The 18,645-nt window shown below is 43.1% G+C and overlaps 3 protein-coding genes across 3 annotated transcripts in view; 2 read left to right on the top strand and 1 right to left on the bottom strand.

The window, feature by feature from the left end:
• Window positions 1–609: 609 nt before the first annotated feature.
• Window positions 610–5,288, bottom strand: rab24 (RAB24, member RAS oncogene family). The gene is made up of 9 exons (XM_060891305.1): window positions 4,885–5,288; window positions 4,482–4,625; window positions 3,040–3,108; window positions 2,887–2,965; window positions 2,609–2,676; window positions 2,390–2,489; window positions 2,249–2,299; window positions 2,035–2,094; window positions 610–1,931 (listed from the first exon to the last, which is right to left on the bottom strand). The coding sequence occupies exons 2-9, from the start codon at window positions 4,596–4,598 to the stop codon at window positions 1,867–1,869; spliced, it is 609 nt and encodes a 202-aa protein (XP_060747288.1). The 5' UTR covers window positions 4,599–4,625; window positions 4,885–5,288; the 3' UTR covers window positions 610–1,866.
• A 34-nt stretch (window positions 5,289–5,322) lies between these two features.
• On the top strand, window positions 5,323–12,610 carry taf9 (TAF9 RNA polymerase II, TATA box binding protein (TBP)-associated factor). Its single transcript, XM_060891304.1, has 7 exons — window positions 5,323–5,465; window positions 7,246–7,327; window positions 8,818–8,954; window positions 9,029–9,163; window positions 9,241–9,322; window positions 11,780–11,890; window positions 11,988–12,610. Exons 1-7 carry the CDS (start codon window positions 5,430–5,432, stop codon window positions 12,152–12,154), a joined length of 750 nt encoding a protein of 249 aa, XP_060747287.1. The 5' UTR covers window positions 5,323–5,429; the 3' UTR covers window positions 12,155–12,610.
• A 1,681-nt stretch (window positions 12,611–14,291) lies between these two features.
• The window catches only part of siah2l (seven in absentia homolog 2 (Drosophila)-like), a 20,813-nt gene continuing 16,459 nt past the window's right edge, over window positions 14,292–18,645 (top strand). The window contains exon 1 of the mRNA XM_060890579.1: window positions 14,292–14,850. Within this exon, the coding sequence (XP_060746562.1) occupies window positions 14,428–14,850 (423 nt within the window). The 5' untranslated portion in view covers window positions 14,292–14,427. The remainder of the gene's footprint in view (window positions 14,851–18,645) is intronic.

Genomic DNA, 18,645 nt, shown 5'->3' with positions numbered 1-18,645 from the left:
CTGGTAGAACACAAACTACACCTAAAATGTGAGCAGAAACCTTAAGATTTCCCAGCACATCTTCTGCTGTTCGTTTATGGAGGTTATAGTGTTTCAGAATGTGGCTAATCCTGATCAACGAACAGGAATAAAATGGCTGATTTGTTGTGTAGATTTGTACAGTAAAGCTCTATATTAAAGTGACAAAATGAGCAGATCCTGGAGCTCGCTACATGGTTGGTGTACAAGTCACTGAGGAAATTTGTACCATAACCATTTATAATTTTTCTACTCTTAACCCGGGGCAGAGAGTCTTAACCAAACCAGATGCCTCTCTTTGCATGTTTTGCTCTCTTGTAGCTACCGCTTGCAAATCTGCAGAAGCGTAGAGATGTAGCGCAGAGATGCTAATCAAACGGTTAAGTGTAGTTTCGCTTTAAAATGATGATCGTCGCACTACTTCGGATCTGAATGTTATTCATTTGTACACTGTATTCCTGTGTAAAATGACAGCTTGCTATTAGAACGGTTGTTATTTTTTACACTGCCATCCTACTGCTTTGCTCTGCTTCCTCTTCTTGCTGTACTGGATGAAAGAGAAAAAAAAAGAAAAACAAAAAAAGACAATGCTGCATTGTGAGAGCGTTTAATTGTCCTGTAGCGCTTTGTACATAATAAATGACAAGTACTGAAAGTTTCATGTTGTAACTGAAAAACTTTTATCGATCTGCTGCTCACAACGAGTTCCGTTCACATTCTGGTATACACAACTTTCTCATCCATGTTTTCTTCTTGTGCTTCGTTCGATACTGGTGGTTCTGGAAAGTCGTCTTCCTGCCGATCGGCTCGGAGCGATACAGCCAGAGCAGAGAGCTCAGTGAACACAAGTGCATGATTCGGGTTCACGACACTGGGTGATGAGAATAAACCACACACACACACACACACACACACACACACACTCTCACGCACACTCACTCACACACACTAACTCACATACTCACACTCACTCACTCTCACTCTCACACAATGTCAGAAGGCTTTGTACGCATGGCACGGACACCATTTATATTGAATTCTATACATGACAATACGGCATAAACACAAACGAGACACTTTTTTTCTCACTTTAGTAAGTGAGATGTAAAGTTTCTGTTTGCAATGTAAACATGAGCATCACTTTTCGATGCGAGACACTTTGAATGCATGAAAAAGCCCAGAGATGTTTAGAAACATTTCAAAATGCAAAATGCAAAAAAATAAGAAAGAAAAAAATAACAGCAATAATAATAATGTTCCTAAACCTAAGGCTCATTCCAAAACATCAATGTGCAGGAAAATGAACACCCAGTCACATACAGGACTCAAACACAGTATTTCCTTGTAACAGTACATCGCTGATCTAGAACCGGTTCCACAACCCACTTTTTGACCTTAATGTTAATGTCAACAGAAAACATGCAGCTCTGGACGTTCACTGCGCTTTAGCTTAGAACTGTAAATAAATACACCGTATCGTGTGTGTGTGTGTAAGTGTGTGGCAGTGAGTGTATAGTGTGTGTAAACTCAGATCGTCAGACTTAACCCTCACTGCTTTCACACAATGTGTGTGTGGGTGTGTGTGCGTGTTTTGAGAAGAGGAACCAATCAGGAACCGGCATAATAATCACTTCCACGCGCTGCAGGTTCCACTTCTTGTTTCTCCCGCGTTTACTCTTCTGCAAAAGTCAGTCGTTTTCACAAACAAACTCGTTCCAACAACTTTATCCGATGATAGATCTGAAAAAAATAACGCAGTGTCTTTCTTTCTTTCTTTTTTTTTCTTAAATAAAAAGGCAGGAGACGACGAGGCGGCATGACGTTACGCGGCGGCGTCCTCGTGTTCAGTCAGTGATGGCAGCAGCTGTAGATATACGAGTTCTTCTTCTGGCCCAGGTTCACTCCTGTCTCCTCTGGAAGCAAAATCAGAGCATTAGTCCTAACAAGTGAGACGGAAAACAGGAAATCGTTTAATGTTCGTTTAGTGAGAGTTTTTTTTTTTTTTTTTTTGGTTACCTGACAGGAGCTCAAAAGCTGAGTTACTGAAATCCTCTGCTACTTTCGTAAAGAGTGAATCTGTTAGAGTGAAATACGGAAGGTTTTTTTTTTTTTTTTTTACATAATTTTCTCCAACGTGTGACACGAACAGACATTCGCTTCAACCTTGGAGGGAATAAGATCAAATTTGTTCGCTTGAATCGAGATTAAACTTGTCATCTCTGCTGCTTACCAACATTGTTTCCTGTTTTGCTCGATGTCTCAAAATGCTGTGCTCCTATTTCTATGGACGACAGAGAGAAGGCGTCGGGTCCCGATTACTGTTCATTAAAACGTCAACGCCAACAAACGACTCAAGATTTTTAAGGTTTACCTTCCACAAAGTCCTGTACGTCGTGGTAGTCGACTTGCCGCGCGTTTCGGTCGCCTTCGACCAGATCGTACTTGGTTCCGCACAAGTAGATCTTACAGTGCTATAAACAAACAAACAAATAAACAAATAAACAAACAAGACAGATTTTAGTAAATGGTGAAATCACAATGTGTATAAATTATTTTAAGGCCAATCTGAAAAGAGAAGCCATGAACGTACCTCTTCAAATGTCTGTAACTCCTTTACCCAGAATCTGGCTCTCTGGAAGCTGCTGTCGTCTGTTAAGTCTAAACCGGAACGGATCAATAATTCACGACGTTAAAGATAAGAGCGAGTTGTTGTTGTTTTGTCCTCGTACTACCTGAGGATCACTTAAAAGTTCACTTTGATAAAGACACGACCTTCCCTTGAGGAATGAGGTTAAGAAACACTACAGGACTCGAACAATCTTTGATTTCTTCTAGGTATTAAAAAGGAAATGTATGAAGTGTACACACCGTAACACACGATAGCAGCTCTGGCTCCTCTGTAGTAAATTCTACTCATGGCCTCGTAGCGCTCGGATCCGGCCGTGTCCTTAAAGAAGGCGCAACGTGAGTTTTATGCAATTCTGATATTTGCGACAAACTTGAAAGCGCAACAAAACTCACCCATATTCCCAGAGTGATCACTTTGTCTCCAATGTTAATGGACTTGGCGACAAACGCAGCTCCGATGGTCTGTATGCAATATGAAAGAGAGACATGTGACACAGAGAAGCATTAAAACATGAGGTTAGACGAGCGGTTTGTCCCTGGATTGGCCTGTTCGTTTCGTTTACTGCTTAAAATCTAACATCCAGAGGAGTTTCCATTGTTGACGCTGCCACAGAGCAGTTCCTGACCTTACAGCTGTTAATATTAGTAACCTACTATATAGGTTTTTATATATAGATGCTTTTAAGACCTCTGTGTGTGTGTTTTAATAGTTCACTTACACCATGATAAAACAAAAAGAATCATGTTTTGCGTAACATTCTGCCCCGTCCTCTCTCTCTTAACTGGGACTACTCTCCTTCTGTGTCACTTACTGGAGTGTTTTTTCTATGGTTTTTTAAGCCCAGTTTACAACATCTGAAGTCTACGGACGATTTCAACATATTAGAGATTCTAAACGTTTTCTTTCACATGACACACGTGGAAAAAAAACCTGTTAAAAAATTCTATATATCCTATCGAGACAATAAAGGTGACAAGAAATTCTACTTAATTCTAGTCTGTGCTTTTATTACATAGTTAAATCACAACCCTGCAGCTTCACTGGAAATGTGCGAGTTCGGCGCTGGTTCCTTTAGGTTTGTTGTGTTTGTGAGCGTCGGTCACAGAAAACCACAGATTCTTCTTTTTTTTTCGTTGAAGTCCTCGCAGCACTGACAGGGTGAACTTTACAGAGGTTAAGGGTTATTTACCACAAAAAGAAACGCTACACTAGATTTACTACGACGGCTTCAGAGGTGGCCCTTAGACTTCCTGAAGCGCGTTTCGAAACAAACAAATTTCCGTCCTTTCCTCAATACAGGGAAATGTTAAAATTTTCAATAGCAATAATCTCTCTCTCTCTCTCTCTCTCTCTCACACACACACACACACACACGAGGACAAACCTGAGATCTATTTGGTCTGAATTAGTCTTAATTAGTTCATTAATGCTACAGTATTTCTGGGATAATAGTGTCATTTAAATCAGTCTGTTCTTTCTGTGCTTTCCCACCAACACCAAAGTTTAAACCACAGAGCATTAAAACACAGATGACATTTAAAAGCGCGTGTCAGAGAAGTTCGAGTTCCTAGTACAGGGAACAGACGTATCGGGGTTGTGTGCTGGATTGAAAATACGGTGTAATCTTTCGGAAAAATACGACCAGCACGACGGCTTCCATAAATTCCAGAGAGCGACACAAAATTTCGGTAACAGATTAGATTAGATTAGATCCGTCCGTCTCCAAAACCGAGACGAGAACCTTTGTTGTTTTCCATCACTCTCGTCTGAATGCTTATAAAAACTACGTCTTAAAGGTGAGTTTGTTTCTTAACGTGTCCCCACACATACTCACATTTTGATAAGGTCCAACGAGGAAGCGATGGTGAACGTATCTCTCCACCAGGCTGGTTTTACCCACACTCTCCTTCCCCAGCATGACCACCTTGGCATCAACACGCATGGCTGTCATGGTTTATTTGCGAGGATGGAAAGAACACTGTAGAAAAAAAGAGGAACCTCGGTGTTCACAGCTGCATGACTTCAAACCCTGTGCTATTTGGAAACTTTGATTGACAGGTCTGTAAATCCCCACATCTAACACACAGTCAGTTAACACGACTAAGTGTGTTAAGTGTGGACCTGATGAATCCAGGTAGTTCTATGTGATGTGATGTGATGTGATGTGATGATTTCCCAACAAGACCTGGATCACAGGGAGGATTTTTAGAAGTCATGTGGTTCATTTTTTTACTCACCTTGTCTTTAGTCAGCTGAAGATACACGTTGTTGGTTAAACAGTTAGTCGATATCTCGGTATTGTTTTTGCTAATGAGTCCTAGCTGTCTCGTGTCTTATCTCATACTGAAACCACACTCAGAACCGAGTCTGTTAAACTTATCCCGTGATAAACCAGTCAGCTACCTAACAGGTAACACGTACATTAGCATGGAGCTAACTAGCTACGCATGTACAAGCCAGAACGCTGTCAAAACACACCGCTAGCTGCTTATTTATGATTCTGACGTCACTTCGCTAGCTTTTAAAAGGCGAGACGATTTTAAATCACGTTAGTTTTCAAGCTGACACAAGCACCTTGTGGACAATACTGTTGTTTATTATTACTGTTAACGCTGTTAGGAGTGTTTATATAGACACACGGGCTAAAAAAAAAAAACAAAGCCTCCTACTCAGGAACTGGTGAAGAGGAAGGTCTATCTGCATAACCGGATATGACCTCACCAATATGGCTGCCTGGAGGAGGAATCGGAATCAGTATCAGTATCAGTGAACAAGAGCGAAAATGGCGTCTCCGAAAACTGTTCCTAAAGATGCGCAGGTAGGAATCGTTCAGAATCGTTAACCAACAATGTTTGTGTTGTTTTTTTTTTGTTTTTGTTTTTTTTTTGGAAACGTATTAAGCAAAAAAAAAAAAGTGCACGGGTTTATAACTGAACGAGTTAAACAAACAAACGGATCGTTGCTCGCGTGCGTTAAGAGCCGATTCCTTTTATTTGAATCATTCGAATCAGAATTTAATGAATCGATTGTGCTCGATGTAAAATGTGTATAGCATTGTAGGTGCAGTAAAAGGTGAAAAATAAAACGTGTTGTTGTTTTTCTCTTCTGGTTTGCATTTAAATAAATGATTCAGAATAATCATACGGCGGAGATTGGAGGCGTTTCTGCACCACAGTTTTACATGGATCACGATTCACAGGATTGTTTACATTTACATTTATGGCATTTAGCAGACACCCTTATCCAGAGTGACTTACAACTGAGGGTTAAGGGCCTTGCTCAGGGGCCCAGCAGTGGCAGCTTGGTGGACCTGGGGTTCGAACCCATGACCTTCCGATCAGTAGCCCAACACCTTAACCACTGAGCTACCACATCCCCCTCTCCCTACAGACATACAGCAATGTGTCAGAAATATAACACTTTAAACCGTGTAACTAATATCTCAGGAAGGTGTGTTGTAAAGAATGAGAGAGAGATTGGAATAAAATAGAGTGAGAGATGAATGAAGGGAGAGAGAGTGAGAGATGGATGAAGGGAGAGGGAGAGAAAGAGAGAGATGGATGAAGGGAGAGGGAGAGAAAGAGTGAGAGATGGATGAAGGGAGAGGGAGAGAAAGAGTGAGAGATGGATGAAGGGAGAGGGAGAGAAAGAGTGAGAGATGGATGAAGGGAGAGGGAGAGAAAGAGTGAGAGATGGATGAATGGAGAGGGAGAGAAAGAGTGAGAGATGGATGAAGGGAGAGGGAGAGAAAGAGTGAGAGAAGGATGAAGGGAGAGAAAGAGTGAGAGAAGGATGAAGGGAGAGAAAGAGTGAGAGATGGATGAAGGGAGAGAAAGAGTGAGAGATGGATGAAGGGAGAGGGAGTGAGAGATGGATGAAGGGAGAGGGAGAGAGAGATGGATGAAGGGAGAGGGAGAGAAAGAGTGAGAGATGGATGAAGGGAGAGTGAGATGGTGAGAAAAGGAGAGAAAGTGTGAGAGATGAATGAATGGAGAGGGTGATGGAGAGAGAGAGTGAGATGAATGAAGGGAGATGGGGAGAGAGAGAGTGAGGGATGAATGAAGGGAGATGGAGAGAAAGAGTGAGAGATGAATGAAAGTAGATGGAGATAAAACAAGAGAAAGAGTGAGAGAAGGGGAAAGAAAGAGCCAGGGAGATGGAGAGAAAACAACAGAGCAAGAGAGATGGTGATAAAAGAAGAGAAAGAGTGAGAGATGGGGGGGGGGAGAAAGAACCAGAGAGATGAATGAAGGGAGAGGGAGATGGAGAGAAAACGAGAGCATAAGAGAGATGGTGATAAAAGGAGAGAAAGTGTGAAAGAGAGTCAGACAGATGTCACTCCATGTTGTAAATGATCACAATAGCGATATCATCCAGATGTAATACCTTGTGCACAAAATCTCTATCAGTGTCACTATTTTTTTTCCTTTATCACTGAACACATTTTACACCTTTTAAAAATAATGATGAAATTTCACCACTGTGGTGTGATTAAAATCTTGAATCTCTCAGTAAAGTGTATTGTTGCATAATTCCTCAGATTATTGCTATTCTCTCTTGCAGTAATAAACACATCGCAATTCTTCTGTTTCTTTCAGGTTATGATGCAGATTTTGAAAGACATGGGAATCACGGAGTACGAACCGAGAGTCATCAATCAGATGCTGGAGTTCATGTACAGTAAGTTAGACACTTTCAGCACATCGGATCTGATCTCGTTCCTTACCTGACGTAAGCCACCGATTACCAACAGACGTGTTACAGTGATGCAGTAAAAAAACTATAAGCAATAATTAATCATGAGTTTATTACTAATATTCATTCATTCATTCATTCATTTTCGCTTATCCGAACTACCTCGGGTCACGGGGAGCCTGTGCCTATCTCAGGCGTCATTGGCATCAAGGCAGGATACACCCTGGACGGAGTGCCAACCCATCGCAGGGCACACACACACACACACACACACTCTCACACTACGGACAATTTTCCAGAGATGCCAATCAACCTACCATGCATGTCTTTGGACCGGGGGAGGAAACCGGAGTACCCGGAGGAAACCCCAGAGGGGCGGGGAGAACATGCAAACTCCACACACACAAGGTGGAGGCGGGAATCGAACCCCGACCCTGGAGGTGTGAGGTGAACGTGCTAACCACTAAGCCACCGTGCACCCCCTTATTACTAATATATTATCTCTATTTAAAGAGAGTAAAATCTGGTATTTTTATTTATTTAAAAAATCCACACAAATATTTTCCTCATCATATCAGATGCTTCTAGCCGTTTTGTAATGAAACGAAGTAAAAGAAACATGATACAGCTCTGAAACCACGCATCAGTATGAGTCAGTTTATTTGAGTGAGATGATCATGACTAAAGAATTTGATTTACGATTATATCCGTCGACTTAACGGCCGTCTTGGAACGACACGTCATCGCTGATTTGACTGGAGTGACGTCACTCTAACGGTTTACGTTAATGAGCTCGAGTTAGACGGATTCTCGGCTGCGACTTTGGTATTCTGTGGCTTTGAGATATTAAAGGTGGGGACTCCGTTGTTTGAGAAACGCTTCAGAAAACTGCGTCGGGCCGCCAAACAAAACAAAAACAAAACTAACGTGTAGCCAATGAGCAGAAAGGGGCGTGTCTTGTCAATATGGGCGGAGAGAGCGATCAGTGCACTTGTGTGACGTTAGCAGAAAGCGGTTTTAACATTGACATGGAGGATAAAAACAAAGAAAGAAAGCAAAGAAAGGCTTACGATAAGGTAAATATAAGCAGGTTCCGCCATAATACTTATACTTATATTGTCTGGTGTATGTGTGGGCGGAGCTATCAAAACAGGAGTGGGACCCATTTGGGTTAGGGGCGTGTTTGTTTTGGTGAGTTCGAATGTCAACATTGGCTTTCAAACAACGGAGACCCCACCTTTAAATCATGGACTCAGTGGATCCAAACAGTGTCAGCTGAGCTCATGTGTACTTTTCCTTCGTGCACGACTTCGTGCAAGATCGTGTTTTCACACAAGACGGTCGAGCCGTAAATATCGAAGACGTTTCTGTTTCTTGTTTTAATACAGTAGTTAAGACGAACGCATACAGGATATCCTTTCTGTGTTTCTCCCGGGTGTAAATTTTTGCCCCTCGACATTTCTACCTTTTTGCAGGATACGTCACAACCATCATCGAAGATGCCAAAATATACGCCACGCACGCTAAGAAGAACAACGTGGACGCCGATGACATCCGGTTAGCCATCCAGTGTCGAATGGATCAGTCCTTCACGTCGCCGCCGCCGCGAGACGTGAGTCGTTTTCAAGCAAGAAATATAATAATAAACGGATGTAAAGAAACTCAACGATGTTCATCTCCTTACAGTTTCTGCTCGAGGTCGCCAGACAGAAGAATCAAACCCCGCTGCCCCTGATTAAGCCGTACGCAGGTCCTCGTCTTCCACCAGATCGCTACTGTTTAACTGCACCGAACTACAGGCTCAAGTCGCTGCAGAAAAAGGTCAGGATGACCTGATGATGCCTCTGTAAATGAAGTGTGTGTATGCTGTGTGTTGTGTTAACGACGCTGTGTTGTAGGTGTCTTCTTCGGCGGGTAGAATAACGGTGCCGCGCCTCAGCGTGGGGGCCATTTCCAGTCGACCGAGCACGCCAACTCTCGGTGAGTTTTCAGGATGTTGTGATTCCTTCTGTTCAGTTTTAAAACCGTGAAATAGCTCTCATTACTTCTTACTCAGGTGTAACCTCAAAATGGCGGAATAAAAAATGCTCGGTGATAAATTTAGCTAAAGTTAGTTTCTGTTCAAACCAAACCTTGCACGAGATGAATGTTTCTACGCTTTTGGGCTGTTTTTGCAACAACAACAAAAAAAACACCTCAGTAAATTGGGTTTTTTAACACGGGGCATAAATCATGTGCAGTTATTTATTTAATTCATTTTTTCAAAGCGCTAATTTTTAAAAGTAGTCACATACGGTGGCAAGAAAAAAAAAAGTAAAACGTTTTGGAATTTCATGGTTTTCTGAATAAATTTGTCCTAAAATGTGATCTGATCTTTATCTAAGTCAAGGGTATTGACAAACATAATGTGTCTAAAAATAATTACACACAAAAATTCTGATCTTTCATGTCTTCATTGAGAACAACCAAAAAAACCTCATAGAGCATTGTGGAAAAAGTATGTGAACCCTTGAGTTAATGACCTGAAAAATGCTAATTGGAGTCATGTTTTATCAAACCTGGAGTCTCGTGAAGATGTGGACTACAGCTACACTGACTGATAAAAACCCCTCAATCTTTTGGAACGACACGTCGTCACTGATTTGACTGGAGTGACGTCACTCTAATGGTTTATGTTAATGAGCTCAAGTTAGAGTTAGAGAGTACAAGAAGAACACGCTTATGTGATCCCTGCCTCGCCAAAAAGAGCTTTCGGAGGACCTACGATCAAAAATTGTTGCTTTACATAAAGCTGGAAAGGGTTACGAAGTTATTTCAAAGACTTTAGAATTTCACCAGTCTACAGTTAGGGAAACGATCTACAAATGGAGACGCTTTGGGACTGTTGCTACTCTACCAAGAAGAAGCGGGAACCCAGTCATGACACCAAGAGCACAACGAAGACTCATCAATGAGGTAAAGAAACAACCCTGAATGACAGCCAAAGAATTGAAGGCATCATTGGAACTTGCTAACATCTCTGTTCATGAACAAGGAGGGTATCCACAGCAGGACACCACGAAGAAAGCCATTGCTTAGTAAAAAGAACAAACATTGCTGAAGTTTGCAAAAGAGCACATTGACACTCCACAGCGGTTTGTTTGGCAAAATGTTTTGTGGACCGATGAAACTAAGATTGAACTAACACACAGCGCTACATCTGGCGTAGAAAGGGCACGACATATCATCATGAAAACATCCCAACTGTAAAGTATGGTGGAGGGAACATCATGATTTGTGAGCCTTGCCAGCTTGCAATCATGGAGGGGAAGATGAATTCACAAGTATATCAAGACAATTCTTCAGGGTAATGTGAGAACATCTGAACGTCAGCCGAAACCGTGTAGAAGGTGGGTGATGCAACAGGACAACGACCCAAAACACCGGAGCAAGTCCACAACTGAATTGCTTCAGAAAAACAAAATCTGCCTTTTGGAGTGGCCAAGTCAGACCCCTAGACCTCAACCCAATAGAGATGCTACGGATTGACTTGAGGGCCGTACACACGGGACGTCCAAAGAATACGACGGAACTAAAGCAGTTCTGCCAGGAAGAATGGGCTAAAATTTCTCCTCAGCGACGTGCAGGTCTGATCCACAGCTACAGGAAGCACCTGGTTGAGGTTATTGCTGCCAAGGGGAAGTCAACCAGTTATTAATTCTAAGTCCTTATTCCACCGCCATTTTGAATGTTAAATGAGTGTGTTCAATAAAGACATGAAAGATCCGAATTTTTTGCGTAATTATTTTTAGACACTATGTTTGTCAATACCCTTCACTTAGATGAAGATCAGATCACATTTTAGGACAAGTTTATTCATAAAACCATGAAATTCCTAAAGTTTTACATGCGTCTTTTGTTTATTTTTTTCTCAACTGAGTAAAAAAAAAAAATTTACATTTTACAATTGTAACTTCACAAGTAACTCTATTTTTATTCTATTTTTTTAGTGCCGCTCTGAGGTAAAAAATTTGCAATTTTGAAACAAAATTTTGATTTTTTTTCCATATCAAGGCAGAAACTTTGAGCAGGTGTTTATTTATGTATTTATTTATTTTATTTTATATAAAATATCGTCGCAACTGAAATAAAAAGCCACAGTACTGAGTTTTTTTTTTCCATGTTAACTAATTATAATTTGTGAGAATAAAACAATTGTACAAATAAAATTGAATGCAAACGCATTCAGATTTTGCTTCCATCTTTAAAAAAAAAAAAATACTCATTGTCACAGAACAGCTTTACGTTAATCTACGAGGCGAGGGTTGAGTAAGCCTCGTCCTCCTCTAGATGACCCCAGACAGCGGGGTCGGTACGGTGAGTTGAGACGTAGCACTCGGATGCCTGATTTGCATCGTTGTGTAAAAAAGTAAAGTGTTTACGTGTCGTGTTTCTCAGCTACGCCGTCAGTGCAGACGATGGGCTCGAAAGTGGGAACTCCGGTGTCACTAACTGGTCAGCGCTTCACAGTGCAGATCCCGTCCTCTCAAGCTACATCTGCTAAGTCGGGTCAGTACGGTACCGGTGTTACCTCGAGAGTCAGCTGACGTTTCTCGCGCAAGTGCTGTATTTGTGTTTATTTTTTATTTATATATCTATCTTACAGCCACCCCGACCACTCCAGGCACGGTCCAGAACGTCCTCATCAATCCCTCTCTCATCGGCTCCAAGAACATCCTCATCACAACCAACATGGTGTCTCAGAACTCGTCCAACGACTCTGGTTCGCTGAAAAGAAAGCACGAAGACGACGACGACTACGACGCCTCGTGACCCTGTTCAGAAAGAAATAATCCTTCTTCTGGATCCTTGGCACCAGACCGGCTTGTAAATACGCGTTACCTTGCAGCTACGACGTCCTTTGGATTAGTCCAGTAACTTTAGCTTCTTGCTTTATTTTCTCTCAAATTTTTTGTATGTTAAAAAAAAAATCTGTTTAAAAAAAAGGTAATGGAATACAAATTTATGTGGCTTTTACGATGGATAGAAGAAAGAGCAAACTGGTTGGAAATGACCAGCAGGGAGTGACAAACCACAAACATTTCTATTTCTTTTCTTTCTTTCTTTTTTTTTTTTATCTAAAATGCGTTACCTGTTTTATCATTAGTGTCAAAATCCTGTCCCTACATTTATTGGTCATGATGAGATTTATGATTGTTTTCATGAAAGCTCAATGTCACTGTCTAAAGTTCCCTTAAGCAATAAAATAAAAAATGACTTGTCTCTTTATTATTGTGTGATTGTTTCTTTTGAAATGCTGGAAAAATAGTTCAGCAAATCAGTTGTATTGCTTGTGTAAAAAAATACTTAAGTTTCCATAAAATAAATATCTGCGCTTTTTACAACATTGGTCTTCTTTGTTAGTATTTTTATATACTCTTTTTAGTATATGTAGTGTATTTTATAGTAGTTATATTAGTGTTAGTCGGTAAAAAAAGTGAGTATTTTGAGATCTGAAAGTTGAAGTGGATAAATGCTTCCCAGGATTGAGGTTCATCTTCCAGACACTTTATCACCTCATCATAAATGTGTAGTGTTGTATGTTATGTCTCAAGGTTTGATGTTTTGTTTCTGAGATGCTTTTCTGCTTCACGTTGTTGTAAAGAGTGAATATTTGAGTATCGGTGTCCTTCAGCTGGAAACACTCAACCTTTTCTGACCCCGACACTCAATGTGTGTGTATTGGAACGTCACATCCCGGAGTGTACAGTATCTGTGTGGATTCGTGTTCGTTCAGCTACGAGATCATTAGTGAGATCAGACTCTGATTTTGGGATGTTGAGGAGACTCAAGTTCAAGTTCATCCCAAAGGTGTCTGGTCAGATTCAGGGCTCTGTGCAGGACACTCGAGTTCTTCTACTTTCTCCAACCTTCACCTCCATATCGTGTCTTCATCATGGAGCTGCTTTGTGCACATTGTCAAGATGGAACAGTGTTTGGGAATCTTCGCTCCTGTGAAGGGAAACTAATGCTACAGTATACAAAGTCATTCTGTACAATAAGTTTGAGCTTTAAACTTTGTGTAAAGAATAACATTTTGGTGTAGGGTGTGATGGTGTAATGGTGTCCACATATTGGTGTAGAGTGTGATGGTGTAGTGTGAGATGGTGTGGTGTGGTGATGATGGTGTCCACATATTGGTGTAGTGTGAGATGGTGTGGTGTGGTGATGATTGTGTCCACATATTGGTGTAGTGTGTGATGGTGTGCACATATTGGTGTAGGGTGTAATGGTGTCTACATATTGGTGTAGGGTGTGATGGTGTTGTGATGATGGTGCACACATATTGGTGTAGTGTGTGATGGTGTGCACATATTGGTGTAGGGTGTAATGGTGTCTACATATTGGTGTAGGGTGTAATGGTGTTGTGATGATGGTGCACACATATTGGTGTAGTGTGTGATGGTGTCCACATATTGGTGTAGGGTGTAATGGTGTCTACATATTGGTGTAGGGTGTGATGGTGTTGTGATGATGGTGCACACATATTGGTGTAGGGTGTAATGGTGTCTACATATTGGTGTAGGGTGTGATGGTGTTGTGATGATGGTGCACACATATTGGTGTAGGGTGTAATGGTGTCTACATATTGGTGTAGGGTGTGATGGTGTTGTGATGATGGTGCACACATATTGGTGTAGGGTGTAATGGTGTCTACATATTGGTGTAGGGTGTGATGGTGTGGTGATGATGGTGCACACACATTGGTGTAGGGTGTGATGGTGTGGTGTGGTGATGATGGTGTCCACATACTTTCGGTCACATGGTGTATTTATTAACGTGAGTAACTTTTTTCCTACTACATGCCCTAAGTACGCACATACAAACCTAGTCTTTACGTAACCGCTTCTGATTGGCTGAAAGCATTTCCGTCACACAGTTAGGCGTCAAATAGTGTTGCGTCTCGCTCTCAAACCGCGGCGGCCATGTTGTTTGTGCGGGGGTTGGGGGGGGACTTGAAGTCGGAAGAGACTACGACCGCTACCGACGCTCCTATGTGTTGATCTCGCCGTTTTAACGCGTCGTAGCTCTTTAACCGCTTCGCCATGAGCCGTCCGTCCTCAGCAGGTGGTGCGGCTGGAGGACTCGGAGCGGGCAAAGCGGGAGGAAACAAACACGGAGTCTCGGGTGCGGGTGGTGGTGGTGCTGGAGGTGGAGGAGGAGGAGCGGCAGCAGCAGCAGCCGGAGTATCGGGCTCTGTGGCCGGCTCGGTCCCTGCGGTGGCTGCCGTGGCCTTGACACACTCCGCACTAGGCGGCCAGTCTGCGGAGCTCACAGCGCTGTTCGAGTGTCCCGTGTGCTTCGACTACGTGCTGCCGCCGATCCTGCAGTGTCAGGCCGGACACCTGGTCTGTAATCAGTGCCGACAGAAGCTGAGCTGCTGCCCGACATGCCGAGGGCCGCTCACCCCCAGCATCAGGAACCTGGCCATGGAGAAAGTCGCGTCCACGCTGCCGTTTCCTTGTAAGGTAAGAACGACGGATGGGGAAAAACTTTCTCAATGTTTATTTACACCACGTGAGCAAAGATACCTGAGTTACAACTTTCCTGGATGTTTCATATCTCTTCACTTCCTACATCCGTGTAGTACAAACATCTCCCTGTGTTTACTTCACCACCACCACCACACAGGTGACCGAGGTCCCACAGGTGTCGGTACTGCTTCCTGTTCAGTTCCTCTGATTCTTCCCTTTTCTTCCTTATAGTTCAGAAGCTGTCAACTTAATTCTGACCACTGAATTCAGATTATTCAGAACATCACCTATTCTGGTTCTCACCCTGATGTCTTTCCCAGCGACGTGTACCTCAACTTCACACACGTTCAAAAAGGTTAAACGAAACAAAACGACGCCGTCCGATAACATTTTCGGGGTTACGGTTCTGTATCTACCATCAGCTTGGAATAAGATGTTCTCTGGATCTGTGGGAGATCAAGATAACGTATAATACAGACAAATTCGTCCTTCATGATAACTTTTGGAAGTTTACAGACTCGTTCTTACGTTCATAACAGCAGGATAACTACAGAGCTTATTGTACAGGAACCGTCACGTGCCGTGAAACATTGATGGTTTGGTATAAGCAAGAAGTCTGTTTTACGTTTATGAAAGCTTTGTAGACAATTTTTTTCCAGCTTTTTGTTCAAGGTCCAATTTTGTAAGACTTTAAGTATTTGACTGAAAATCCTGCTAGAAAATTCTCATGATTTAAAAAAGAGTGTGTGTGTATGTATATGTGTGTATGTGTGTATGTGTGTATGTGTGTGTGTGTGTGTGTGTGTGGTTTTGCTCACAAACTACCAGTTATGCAGTTTAAAGAAAAAAGCCCAAACAAACGCCAGTGTCATCTTGGCCCCTCGCACCGTAGCTAGGTGATGCATGTGGTTAAGTTGCAAAGAAGACGTTTTTTTTGTAACCGCACTGTAGCATGTCTGTGCATCACCGCTGCATTAATGTTGTATCCTGTCTGTGTTGCCACATGACTCTGAAAGCTGATCGTGACACTTGGCCTGTGGGTAGTGTTTCTTTCCTCAGTACTGCAGATCTTACAGCCAGCTGATAGTCAAGACTCTTACTTAGAACTTCATGATATGGAGGGATGGCTGAGAGTTGTGTTTGCCCCTCGTGGTTGTAAATGAAGTACCAATAATAGATGTCCTCTGGGACAGGACTCACGCTGCCCCACTCTCTGGTCATCAGCTGAGTGTTTTTTTTTTTGTTTTTTTTTTTTTTTGGGAAAACGTCTCAAATTGGTTGAAACCACAAGCGTTTCTTTTAAACCTCTTCCACTGAAACACTCATGTAATGACTTTCTCTGATCGCTGAACTCGTGCTCATGTTCCACCGTTGCTGATTACGTCACATGACGTGACATGGTCCAGATCTACAGCAAATCTGGGTCATGTTCTCTGACTGTTTACTTGATTATTCGTTAATGAATGCAAGCGCAAAAACACCAAATTCTACATCGGCTGATACTGAAGTTTTCAGTGGAGGAGGCTATGTAGTGGACAACACCGGTTGCCAGGCGTAAATCTTTTGCACCAAATTTTAAAAAATATTGGAGAGCAACCAAGTTCTTGTTTTGTAAAGATATCGAATGAAAATTTATTTTCCAATGATCAAATAGTTTTGGGTTTTTTGGTGTGTGTGTCTCTGTGTGTGTGTGCGTGTCTGTCTGTGTGCGTGTCTGTGTGCGTGTCTGTGTGCGTGTGTGTGTGCGCGTGTCTGTGTGTGTGTGCGTGTCTGTGTGTGCGTGTCTGTCTGTGTGTGTGTGCGTGTCTGTCTGTGTGTGTGTGCGTGTCTGTGTGTGTGTGCGTGTCTGTGTGTGTGTGCGTGTGCGTGTCTGTGTGTGTGTGCGTGTCTGTGTGTGTGTGCGTGTCTGTGTGTGTGTGCGTGTCTGTCTGTGTGTGTGTGCGTGTCTGTGTGTGTGTGCGTGTCTGTGTGTGTGTGCGTGTGTGTGCGTGTCTGTGTGTGTGTGCGTGTCTGTGTGTGTGTGCGTGTCTGTGTGTGTGTGCGTGTCTGTGTGTGTGTGCGTGTCTGTGTGTGTGTGTGTGCGTGTCTGTGTGTGTGTGTGTGCGTGTCTGTGTGTGTGTGTGTGTGCGTGTCTGTGTGTGTGTGTGTGCGTGTCTGTGTGTGTGTGTGTGCGTGTCTGTGTGTGTGTGTGTGCGTGTCTGTGTGTGTGTGTGTGTGCGTGTCTGTGTGTGTGTGTGTGCGTGTCTGTGTGTGTGTGTGTGCGTGTCTGTGTGTGTGTGCGTGTCTGTGTGTGTGTGTGTGCGTGTCTGTGTGTGTGTGTGTGCGTGTCTGTGTGTGTGTGTGTGCGTGTCTGTGTGTGTGTGTGTGCGTGTCTGTGTGTGTGTGTGTGCGTGTCTGTGTGTGTGTGTGTGCGTGTCTGTGTGTGTGTGTGCGTGTCTGTGTGTGTGTGCGTGTCTGTGTGTGTGCGCGTGTCTGTGTGTGTGCGCGTGTCTGTGTGTGTGCGCGTGTCTGTGTGTGTGCGCGTCTGTGTCTGTGTCTGTGTGTCTGTGTCTGTGTGTCTGTGTCTGTGTCTGTGTGTCTGTGTCTGTGTGTCTGTGTGTCTGTGTCTCTGTCCAATTTTAAGTTGAACCTGGGCTGGAAATTAAGATTCTAGCTCTTGTGTGTGACAGGAAACACAGCTGCTGTATCGAAACCAGTTAAACAAATGTACTAAATCTGTAAAACCCTGTGGTCGACTCTGTTGTTGACTGTCTCATGTCTCTTAACCTTTTCCCCCAGACACCTCCCTGTATCATCATTCTAACATTCTTTCCTTTCGACTCGATTTAATTTGAGTGTCACACGTCGTCCATCATATCTCGCCCGTTCACAAGGAGCTTCTGGCTAGAAACCTCTCCGTCACTCAGTAGTTTCCAGCCGAGTTGGAGGTGTGTTGTGAAAATAACACGACCTTCCGTTAATAAGCAGGGGCCTCGAAAAAGCTTGTTTGTGACAACAGGGGACTTCTGAGAATTTAGACGAGGCGTGACTTTGACATGTCGGCATGTTTCCCCATATCTGTGAATCATTATACGGAGTGGAAGGAAGGTGGACCTGAGACGTGGGATTGACCAGAACTTTCAGCAGCTTCTCCTTCGTGTACGTTGCGTCTACGACAGCCGGGGTTTCTGCGGTCTGACGTCAGAGCGACGACGAGTCCGACTGACCGATCTGATTTGGGCTTTTTTCCAAATTGATTGAAGATGGCTTTGCTCCTGAAGTTTAAACCCAGCCTCGGATCACAGCGTCACGGTCGTTTGTTTGGAAGGATTGTTGTGTTGGACTTGAAGTAGAACTTGACACCCGCCCACGTGAGGGAGGAAAAACGCAGCTTTAAGCAAATACGGTGAGACTCGGTGCAACAGGCGGAGTGAAGACGGTATGTTTGCATGTGATCCGTGACTGGCTGAAAATCGACTTCTGGAATGGCGCTGTTGAGGCGTGTGAAGGAATTCTTCGGTGTGTGATTCAGAGCTCCGCCCACAAACAAGCCCAGTGTTATTTGGATCGAGTGTGAAAACACCCTAAAGGTTTAAGCACAGCACCTTTCACACACACACTACTCATACTCGCTCTCTCTCGCACTCGTTCGCTCTTTCTTTCTCTCTCACCCCCTCCCCCCTCACTCCCCCCAGGGAATTAACGGGGGAACCTGTAATGTTTTTACGCATGAGTTGGATTAAAAGCCCATTTTAACATCATGCCCTCTGCGTTTCTTTACCCCGTCGCCACCCGCTGAGCTCAGGATTC

Source organism: Tachysurus vachellii, chromosome 17 (genome assembly GCF_030014155.1).
Source record: "Tachysurus vachellii isolate PV-2020 chromosome 17, HZAU_Pvac_v1, whole genome shotgun sequence".
NCBI lineage: Eukaryota > Metazoa > Chordata > Actinopteri > Siluriformes > Bagridae > Tachysurus > Tachysurus vachellii.
Note: the sequence above shows the minus strand (reverse complement) of the source record. Positions and strands in the feature narration are given on the sequence as shown.

Excerpts from the sequence above, each read along its gene's own strand:
- rab24 (XM_060891305.1), bottom strand. The coding sequence starts at position 4,598 with ATGACAGCCATGCGTGTTGATGCCAAGGTGGTCATGCTGGGGAAGGAG. Across the intron at positions 2,966-3,039 it reads TGATCACTCTGGGAATATGG|GACACGGCCGGATCCGAGCG; the intron begins GTGAGTTTTGTT and ends GCCTTCTTTAAG. Across the intron at positions 2,490-2,608 it reads AGTTACAGACATTTGAAGAG|CACTGTAAGATCTACTTGTG; the intron begins GTACGTTCATGG and ends GTTTGTTTATAG.
- taf9 (XM_060891304.1), top strand. The coding sequence starts at position 5,430 with ATGGCGTCTCCGAAAACTGTTCCTAAAGATGCGCAG. Across the intron at positions 9,323-11,779 it reads ACCGAGCACGCCAACTCTCG|CTACGCCGTCAGTGCAGACG; the intron begins GTGAGTTTTCAG and ends CGTGTTTCTCAG. Across the intron at positions 11,891-11,987 it reads AGCTACATCTGCTAAGTCGG|CCACCCCGACCACTCCAGGC; the intron begins GTCAGTACGGTA and ends TCTATCTTACAG.